The sequence below is a fragment of the Lotus japonicus genome, chromosome 4 (genome assembly GCF_012489685.1).
Source record: "Lotus japonicus ecotype B-129 chromosome 4, LjGifu_v1.2".
NCBI classification, from domain to species: domain Eukaryota; kingdom Viridiplantae; phylum Streptophyta; class Magnoliopsida; order Fabales; family Fabaceae; genus Lotus; species Lotus japonicus.
Genome location: NC_080044.1, coordinates 65,297,750 through 65,308,784, shown reverse-complemented (window position 1 = coordinate 65,308,784; position 11,035 = coordinate 65,297,750). Strand labels below are relative to the sequence as shown.

The window sequence follows — 11,035 nt, the reverse complement described above, 5'->3', positions numbered from 1 at the left end:
TGCGGTCTTGTTTATTAATAGTCTGACGTTTTTTAGCTTAATTTTTTGATTGTGTGATATTTCGCGTGGAAGGAACAAGCATATTAACGCCAAGTGCCAACTATTGTTTTGTGACTTTTGTCGGGGTAGATATCACCTTTACTTTGCTTTGGATAAATTGGTGCATATATCCATTGGCATCCACACGTTCTTGCGAAGCCAATGCCTTTACATTAGGAATTAATTCTCTATATTTACCTCCCACCTTGAGAAGTTAGTTTCTATAGATGCTCATTATGCTGCAAACTAGTTATTTATTAATTGACTTCTTTTATTGGCTACACAACTTGCATTCATGTACATCGATATACACATGACTGAGTATTTGATAATAATAATATAATATAATGAGACAGAATTTCGTTTCTCCAGATTTTATTCCCATGTCGGGCATCTTATTTAGGTATCAGAAATGACATCCTTATGATCATAGGTTGCTAGGAATGATATTCAAACTCGTATCCAATACATATCCATAGAAGCTACCCACAATTGGTACGAGATTTACCCTGAAAATGGATCTAGATGAATAATTTCCTGCAAATGCTTTCGATATAAATATAAATACAAGTACCAAACTAGCCAAGCTTATCTATGTCCACACACTATATATACAATAAATTATTTCATACTTTTTTAATAATTCTTTAACTAGTTCATATTATAAAAATTAAGATTTAAATTATCTTCAAATGAATCTAATTCTAATCTAAACTCTTTATATTAATTTTTCACCATGAAGTTGATATCTTTATGCATTCATGTTTCCTATTTGTCAAACAAATATCTTTCTGGAAACTATATTCGAGCAGACTTTTTTTTTGAACTCAATATTCGAGCAGACTAAACATAGGCAATAAGTGTATATGCTACATAAACGCCCAAAGTTCCACAGGATAAACATAATATACATGTGAAGTAATTACGAACTAGTGTAAATCTATCTCTTTAATTATGAAAATCGATATCAAAATTTTCATTCCATATACGGATAATGAAAATATCTTTATTTTTAAAATGACCAAATTGATGTCGCTTTGTATATTCGATTGAAATGGTTAGTCTTTCTGAAATCACTGTACCCAAAAAAAGTCTTTCTGAAATCATGCTACATCAATTTTCACAAATATACATGTGAAGTAATTACGAGCTAGTATAAATCTAACTCTTTAATTATGAAAATCGATAGCAAAATTTTCATTCTATATAACGGATAATGAAAAACAATTTATTTTTTAAAATGACCAAATTGATGTCGCTTGTATATTTGATTGAAATGGTTAGTCTTTCTGAAATCATGTATCCATAAGCCTCGCATTTCAAAGAAATCACCGAGTGAGAAAAAACATAGATAGATGTCGAAATGGAATAGAATGAAAATCCTTCTGAAATAACGGTGCGTTTATGCATTCAATATAGGGATACTCCTCGTTCCTCAAAATATAATTGGATGGCTAAAGCATCCTGGAAGAAATATCAGTTCACTGAAATTTCATGTAACCCAGCCGAAAATTTATATGGCGTCAAATTTTAAGTTCTAATGTTCTATACCCATTTCAGATCATAACCGAAATTGATTGAGTTTACCTCAATTCCAATGCAAAATATAGTAAAGCAACATGTCTCGGTTGAAGAACAGTCTCCTTAAATTTCTACAGCAGGAGAAAGTGAAATCATGCTTCAAAAAGATAACTAGATAAGCACAAAATACCACATAGCCATCAAGAGATACACCCTGATATCTGATTCTTATCATCGCAATCTTCCGAAACTGCATATTGCACATTATCCTCAATATCACTCCATCTGCATCGAGAAGCCATGCCAATATTAAAAAATGTAATATGAAAAACAATTGAAAACACAGTTTACAAACTCAAAAGTAGAAGGGGAACCTTTTGACGCTTTGAATTAGGAGGGCTTGATTCAGAATCACTCTGTCTGCGTGATGTCCCAGCACCAATTTCAACCTGCACACATGTACTTATAAGTTTTCTTTCCTTTTTCTATATGGATAGGATGATAACAATATTTAATCTTCATAAGGCAGAAAATAAAAATAATGAAGTCCTCCAGTATAATATCGCCTAATACTTTTGCTACATTACAACTGTGCATAAACCTAGGGAATAGAAAGACCCAATGAGAATTGAAACAAGAAACAAACTAGTGTGCGTCAAAGTCAGTTATTGTGGCACCGTTGAGAAGAAGGGTTTCAGCAGTTGAAATTAAAATGAAAGAGCATTCAATCAAAAATAGAATCAGGAAAGAAAAGAAAGCAATGAAGCACGCCAACCTGGGTCGATGGATCTCGAGTCACTTGATCTTCAGAAGAATCTCCCCCTCGCCCTATATGTTGAGATATGACAGGCATGATCCCACGGAGTAAATTAGACAAAAATATTCCTTCTTCACTAACATTGGGTTCTGCTTCAGGGGCTTGAGCAGCACCACTTGATGTTGCAGCAGAGGTAACCCCCGCAGTTGTTCCTTGTGAACTTGGATCTTCCACATGAATTTCTCCACCAGGAAAGAGTGCCCTTAAAAACTGAAGCACACTGCTTGGTACCTGTCTCTCAGATTCATTGTTTTCAGGCCCACCAGCTGACAGAATATTGATATTTACAACACGAGAACTTGATGGCTCTTGTTGTGTATTTGGAGTTGGTAAGGTTCCTAGAACAAGTCCAGTGAAATAAAATCAAAATAAGTACTGAAGATATACTTTCTAATTTCTTAATCTATATTTATTTAGTCTATGTCCTAAATCAAAATATGTAACCATCAGGTAAATGAGCAGGCATTTGAGCGCTCACAAAGTGATAACCAAATGAGCAACCTATGGAGTACTACTCACAGAAGGGAGGAGTAACAAAGATGCAAGAAGCTGGACTGAAGAATACAAAGCTGTGCATTTATAAAAGTAAAGACTTCTAAAAGATATACTTAGAAGGTTCGTAATACAAAGCTGTGCATTCTTGAATTTCCAATAACCCTAACAAGAGCAAAAAGCAAGAAGAATGCAATAACAAATTGAGTAGAAATGCATTCAATAATTAATTAGCACCCATTATTTGGGAAAATTATAAATATAAATTTTTAGATGACGAAATATATCAGTCAAGAAAAAAATAAATGCAATATCAAACTGGGAAAGTTTCTGCAAGAGGAAACGGTCATCATTCTTAGAATTCAAACCAGGTTTGACTCTACCCCAAAGCTTAGGCATATCTCTAGTCAATAGGAGACCTTTAACCCACACAGTCACACCTTAAGCTAAATAACTGAAGAACGGAGATTCGAAACTTAATATTTATGAAAAGAGTAATGCGACTTCATCCTCCTACATACTAAATGGAGCAAGAATTTAATGCTTTTCACACTTCCAAGATACCAAATGCATTAACTTTTCATTTAATACTTCCTCCATTTAGTATGTAGGAGGATAAATCATTATCCTTATGAAAAATGCCCTGACATCCATCGTGGGATATTTTCGAAGCCAGATTGACTCCATCAATATCTCCAGGGTCAGGCACACTTATATTCACTTGGATCACTTTAGTTTGTGGCCCATAACAAAATTGGTCTAGAATACGCTCTGATACTGTATTAGAATTCAAGCTAAGCCTAACTCCACCCCGAAAGCTTGTTCAAGGGTGAGGATTGCCTAACCTATTGAGATTCCCTTGGTCATATCCTAGTCAAAGCAGAACCGTAAACGATCAGTATGAAATGTTAAATGCTCATTCGTTAAATTACCATTCCTTGCAGAATCTTCCATGCTTTGCCTATGCAATGTGAACTCAGCAGTTGAATGTGGCGCAGCATGTTGCTGACTTGCTGGTTGAGATCCCTGTTCATTATTTGTATTCACAGAAGATTGAAATCTCCCAAGAACTGGTACTGCTGCGACCATGGTTCTAATTGGCACAACCCTTACTCCTGGCTCCCCCGCAATAGATGCATCCGGACGCCTAGAGGTTGTTTGATTAACAGAACTTTCACCTGTATTTCTTTGGACTGAAGCAGATTGTGTATCACCATGCTCTTCCTGATTGGTACCAGGTGTGGTTGATGCTCCTAATATTAAGAAAGAAGTTAGGAGAAATAGAGCATTATGAAGAAGAAAAAAACAGGACATAGAACACAGAAAAATAAATACAATCCACCTCGTCTTATCTGTATATCAATACGCCTTGGGAAAAAACTTGAGCCAAGTCCACCGCCTAAACTTGAGTTAGACTGTGCAGCTCCCACAGGGATAGCACCAAAGCTTGCTCCAGGTTGAAAAGGAAGAGGCTGAAACCATGCATTTCAATAAGCAATAGCAGGATATTTTCCATGACAAGCAAGGCAAAGGGATAAGTACAACCTGAACCATGATATGGTTAGGACCAGATGGCGATATAAAAACTGCAGGCCCACCATTAACTACAGCTTCAGACTGCGCAGGAAGTTAGTTAGTATCACAAAGATAACAAATAGGAATAAGAAGCCAAGGAAGGGAAACCAAGTCTACCGGTGTTTGACCCAGACGCAAAGTCATGGTTGTGCGACCAAGCTCAAGCAAATATGCACCAAGGTTATAAAACATAACTCCAGTCCTCAAAGCCCTAGATTGAGTGCTTGACCGCGACAAGGGATCAGCAATATCTGCATGATTCTCCAGCTGTCTAGCAAGTTGCTGTGGAAGTATATAATTAATTCTCAACAAATTTCAAAGTCTAGCATGATAAAATGATTACTATAGTTCAAAACACATACTTAAGAATGGTAAGCGGAAAATTAGGGGGGGAGGGGGGGCTCTTCATTTTACTATTGAAATTGTTAGGTGATCAGTTCATATACAGAAGGAAAATATAAGGAGGTGTTTTAGAACGCACAAGTAGGCACTCCCCAGCTTGTTCAATGATCATCCGTCTGGTAGAAAGTAAGACTTCTGCCAAGGATGCCGGAGATGAAAGTCCTTCTGGTGTTGAACTCAAACGTGAAGAAACGAATCCCCTTTCTTCATTCCTATGAGCCTCAGCTGCTTGGACATTATTCCCCCCTTCTCTAGCTGTCAGTAAAATGTGCATCATTCTCAAAAAACAAGCATATGGCAGAAGCTAACCAAGGATAACTATAAATTTCAACATGGTATGCTTACCAATTGTGTCAAACTCATGGTTTATATGACTTAGGTATTGCAACAAAGTTGTCAAAGAATCAGGAATGACCTACAAAACCAAAAATAAATGAATAAAGTGTTTAATCTAGGCTCAGAAAGACAGTCATAGTCAAATCTAGAAAAATGTGAATGAAATAAATAAGAAACTTAGCACATACAGGAGGCTGCAAAGACCCTAGAGACCCTAGAGAAACTGCTGCTGGAAATCCAAAAGAATTACGCGAACTATCTGACGAAATCCGGAAACCTGCTTGTTCAGGTTGTGGACGAGATGGATTTCCAGTAAAATCCGAAGTTCTTCCTAAGCCTGTTGAATCATGCTCCTTCATCCAAGCAAGTACACCCAAGATATAATGTTAAAGATTTGCACACATCAAGAAACACACATAATCGTAAACATTTATAATTATAATTTGAATACTTTCTGTTTTATAAAAGATAATTTATTTAACGGAAAAGAGCAATGTTAAGGTACAGAAGCAGAAGATAAGATATTATTATCCTGAACAAAGACAATAAAAGAAAACAGAAAAAAAAACATCATTAGTGCATTAGCACTCTTCAACTCTAAGCATATCTGTAAGTACTGACAATACTTTTGAACAAATCTATAGTTATTGCAACCCCTAAGTCGATAGTTTTTTGAAACTGTAAAATCTTATTTTTCTTTCTATTTTACTTCATCTATCAGCCTCAAGCAAACACAAGGTACGGATGCCCACAGCCTGACCTTCCCTGGACCTATAGAGAAGAGCTTTACAGCAACAAGCTGTCTTCTGTTTTACTTCATCCCTCTCGACCCATCTCCCTTTGCCTCAAATCCAGTCCTCTAGTCTTTTTTTTCCTCTTCATTTTTGGTCAAGGAACATAAAGATTAAGCATTTCCATATTTCTGGTGATTTCACTTATTAAGTATGTCTAAGTATCAAGCATATTTCATAGTTCATAACACATTATACAGCAGTCTTTTTTTTGTGGGGGTGGGGGAGGATTTGTTGTTGTTCACTATTTATCACGCGTCATAAATTTGATAGTGTGACTATACTCCCCTCCCGAAAGAATATAAACTATAAGATATGAAAGGCTGAATTTACCCTGACAAAAATCCCTTCACCACCACTTGCGAAATTTGGAAGCCCCATAGAGCCAAGGACAGCAGAAACAATCTGTATAGAAAATTAAGATTAAAGATGATGAACCAACATACGCAAAGAACCTCTCAAATATGCCCTTTCTCTTCTGATTTTAAATATACCCTATTGATTTCAGAAGGAACTCCATCGCCCTGAACAGGCACATTGAAAGTTTCAATAAATACCCCCGGGGCTACTTGATTACTATAACCATGGCCTGTGCTTGAATTTGGTTCAGTCGCTGCAAAACGAATAACTAGGCAGTTAATACAATATTAAAGGAAGAACTTCATTTGGCTAGACATGAGAGTATACCATAAAAGAGGGGAAAGAAAGGATCAACTATCGAATCCACAACCTCTTAAGTAAACTTATGAAGGTAACAATTTTACAAGTACTCAGGTGGGAAATTATCAAATAAAAAAATAACTTTCTTGATTTTCTTCTTATACAAATTAGGTACAATAATAATAATGAATATTTTCCAGCACAAATTTTGCAGAACTAAACTAAGTATCTAATCTAATTCTTGCAGGTGCACCAGATCAGTGGCACTGAAAATGTGTTCTTTGATTTTTTATCTAATTATCCAAGTACCATACTTCTCAGCAAGTTTAATGCAATTCATGTTTTCTTCACAAAGAGGTTCAGACGAAGAATATCTTCAGAATTTGGGCTGGACTAGGCTAATAGTTAACGTATACCTCCACCAAAGCTGTGCACAATTTTTTATTTGACCAATTTTCGACATGAATCTACACAAATAACAATGCATGAACACATACACACATTAACTACAAAAGCAAATGATAATGCATATTTACATATCAAACCTGAATGATTGGGCAAACTTCCTGGTGGTGTTAGATCAGGATGCCTTGCAACCAGATGCAAGGTATGACCATCTTCAACATCTACTTGTGTTAGGGAAGAAGCCCATATTAAAGAGAAGGTATGAAGAAGATGAAGATATCATTACAAGAATCAATCAGAATTTGCAGGACATAGTATCAACTATCAACAAAGCTTCATTGCCATAAAAGAATAAAACTTTCAGATTTAATCAACTTACAAGCTTAAGCATTAATAGAAGATTTAGCATTTGCAAGCAAAAGCCATAAACAAGCATGCTTCATTTTTCTGTTAACCAAATTACTGACTATTGAGATTCAATATTAATATACCTGGTAAACCATAGACAAAAGGTCACCAGCAAATAATTAACTTACTAATACTTCTTTGTAAAGGTGCAAGCAACTGAGCACATAACTCTCAAGTAATTTCTATAGAGAATTTTTACTTCTATGGCTATTATGTACCTTCTACCAATCTGTTTTTACTTTTCTGGCTTCTTTTGCCTCAAAATCCCAAACTCTTGGGGTGCTCAATGACAAAATAAAATAGACCACATGGTTACAGAAAGAATCATATATTTTTTTATACACATAAGCAGAAATTTTATCAAAGTGGAGGAAGTAATGCCTACAAAAGCAAAGGATAGAGCATTGTGCTATATAATTAAAAGGAACACAAAATGAACATCACAAACATAAAAGAAACGTCAAACTATTTCAGATTGTTTTATACTAAGTTAACCCTTCTAAAATCCAAATCTCTTCTCCATAACTATTAATGGGAAATATGGCATCTTTGTAAACCTGTTAACATGAAATACTGCATTAGCTTCCATGGTAGAGTTCTTGAACACAAAGTAGAAAGATAAAGGATACGATAGGCAGACAGGAGTTGATCATCCTTTAGAACTTTCCCTTGGCAAATTAAGCGCTGCCTTTCTGACATCACTCCAGTTAAAGATTCAATCTGTGCTTTCAGAGCAGGGACCGGCATCTGAAGAACAGGGAAAATTGTAGGAGGGAGGGGCAATAGGTCAGATCTTAAAATTAGGACTGCCGTTCTGATATATAAATAATTAAATACTCAAAAATAACAAAAGAAATACTTAAAATTCATGGCATTCATAATTAACAATAAAAATCACAGGTGTCTTTAATGAAGGATACAAGAAAATGCCAACAAAATTCAACTAATCAAGATGTTTAAGCCTCTAAAACTTAAACTAAACTGCCTAAAAAACATGAGATTCAAATAAAAGTTTCCCAAATAGGAATCGTCCTCTTCTAGATCCAAGTTTATCACTCTCACTATTATCACAGTTGTAGATCTCCTCCTCCTCATTCTCTTCAAACCAAACCCTTTTCAGCATGCTTTCGAAGCAAAAACCCTAGAATACCCCTGAAAATGCCCTACATTAACTTTCCAAAGACATTTTTAGGTTTTGTCAGTCCCACCAAATAGCGACCAAAAAACGGCCACAACACTAAATTGCACTGCTACACAAAAGCTAAGAGCAGCCTACACCACTATAGCACACTATTGACAATTCTGATTTGGATAAGCATTAAATAAATGATTTTATGGCTTAGTTTCATGGGATGTCATTACATAAGCTACCCTTTCTAGCTTATGAGGTAAAATATGAAAACAGTTTTTTGTGGTTTTGCTTTTCTTATGAAAAAATTATTCAGTTATTGTTAATATTTTTCAATATTTTAAAGAACTTTTTCCCCTGAAAAGGCACAAAGAAGAGAACTCTTAAACCTCTTGATTGGATAACATGTTTCTACTTAAAGGGGAAGCAAGAAGCAAGATCTGATGTAGTTATGCAAGAAATCAAACTAGTATACTGGAGAAGTTCAAAAAATAAAAAAGGGAAGAAATATCATATACTAGTAGTCAAAGAATTACCTGTTTATCCACTCTGAGGGTAAAAGTTTGGGAATCCAACATTTTGATCTTTATCTCAATAGTGGTGTCTGCATTTCCAGTGCTGATATCGCTAGTGATCTCTTCGGTGCCATTACTTCCCATTCTCCAAGATGACACAATATCCTATTAAATGAAAAGGTATCAGAATCTATCAGTGGTCTGTTGGTATTTGTTTTTCTTCTATGACATAAAGAGGCTATTGAGCATATCATATCAAACTTATTAATCAATATGAGAAGAAAGAAGTATACACAGCCATATTAGGAAAAGTAAGCATATGAACAATCAATACAGCAGCTTGCTTGCTAAATTGCCCATTTCAATATAAGTATAAAAGCCTCCACACATGTGATGTGGAAGTTAATGATAAATGGAGCCTGTGAAGTAAACATATGAGACTTCAAAACATGACAAGATTTCATGTTCATCAAATCCATGCACAAAATATACAAAATAAAAGGAAACTCTAAACTATCCAACACATAGGGCAGTGACTGCCCAAACAGCAACTAGAAAAGCACATTTGTGCAAAATGCAAACAGCCAATTTACAAAAACTGTAGAGTTCTTCCTGACAAATAAGACTGCATGTTCTATTTCCACGATATATCGAAGTCAGGAAAAAACACATAACACTAAGAAATGAAATCCATATCAGAAGCTTTTCAATTATGTTACCATGTAGAAATTGAGTGCAATTGGAGAATAAACTAAACTGATACATTGAAGAAATAAAATTCACAAAGAGACTCCATTGCTTCAACTGAAAATGCAGGCACTAGATTGATGAGAATGAGCCAATACGAGCAACCAAAACGTGCAAAACACTCAAACTGAATTATGATCAAGAAGAAACCACAAGTCTATGAAGAACGAAACTGAATTCGCGAACCTAATTTCACTCTCGTGAACAGATACAAACACTGTTAAGCAGAGCAACGAAAAACCTAGTGGCGATTGGCGAAGAACAACAGCAAGCAGCAGCAGCAGCAGCAGCAGCAGCAACAATCGTAACCTAGTTCGGCTAATCACTACTTTGATTGATGATTATGCCTAAAAGCTTCGGAATCGGAAGGGAAAACAGGACGAAGACGGTGGAGAAGGGAGGGAGGAAGGGAGGGAGTACCTCAGAGGTGGCAGAGACGGTGGATTAGGGATTGAAGTGGCGGAGGAGTGGGTGATGCAGCGGCGTTGGAGGTTTCGCCGCGGAATTTCAGAAGAGCGAGCGCATGCAATTATGGTGGAGCCTGGAGCAGTGGATTATAATCACCCACCCTTGCTCTTCCACTTGCTTGGGTTGGGTTCAGGTGAATGATGATGAGTCGGTCGCCGCCATTTTCATTTTCTTATTGCATTCTTGAAAAATTAGGAATTTCAATAATCTATAATAATGTAATAAATTATAGATTTCTTAAAATGTTTTTTTCTTTTTTAAGATTGTGCCTTATCATTTTTCATTTTTCTTTGGAAAAACAATTATTTCATGATATTGATAATTTTATATAGTTTAATATGATTAATATAAAATTTACACAACGATAAAGAATATAAAATTGTGTTCTGGAAAATGAATAATTTATTGTAAAAATAAAGTACTTTAATTGTTGTTGTTGACTAGAAAATTAAAAAAAAGTATATTTGAATAAATATATAATTCATTGTAAATAGCTAAATATTTAATGGTATTTATATAATTTAATGAAATTAACATAAATTTACTAATTGACAAATGCATATGAAACTACCTTCTAAAAATGAATAATATATTTTTAAAAAACCCCCTATTTGTTGACTTGATAATTAAGAAAAATAGGGGATTTTAAAAAATATACTATTCGTTTTTTAGAAAGTAGTTTTATTGTTTTATATTCATTGTCAATTAGTAAATTTATGTAATTTCATTA

At 35.1% G+C, this 11,035-nt stretch overlaps 1 protein-coding gene across 3 annotated transcripts; it reads right to left on the bottom strand.

Moving 5' to 3' along the window:
* Positions 1-1,422: 1,422 nt before the first annotated feature.
* LOC130711234 (ubiquitin-like domain-containing protein CIP73) lies at positions 1,423-10,460 on the bottom strand. 3 transcript variants are annotated; one of them, XM_057560764.1, is made up of 16 exons: positions 10,024-10,460; positions 9,112-9,255; positions 8,076-8,193; positions 7,179-7,259; positions 6,468-6,586; positions 6,307-6,378; positions 5,371-5,535; positions 5,192-5,261; positions 4,926-5,101; positions 4,562-4,726; positions 4,415-4,486; positions 4,212-4,341; positions 3,802-4,122; positions 2,336-2,715; positions 1,935-2,009; positions 1,423-1,845 (listed from the first exon to the last, which is right to left on the bottom strand). In XM_057560764.1, exons 2-16 carry the CDS (start codon positions 9,232-9,234, stop codon positions 1,837-1,839), a joined length of 2,076 nt encoding a protein of 691 aa, XP_057416747.1. In that variant the 5' UTR covers positions 9,235-9,255; positions 10,024-10,460; the 3' UTR covers positions 1,423-1,836. The 3 variants fall into 3 exon arrangements, with proteins under 3 accessions (XP_057416747.1, XP_057416748.1, XP_057416746.1); XM_057560765.1 differs by having other exon boundaries at positions 10,079-10,460; XM_057560763.1 differs by having other exon boundaries at positions 10,258-10,460.
* Between the last annotated feature and the right edge of the window lie 575 nt (positions 10,461-11,035).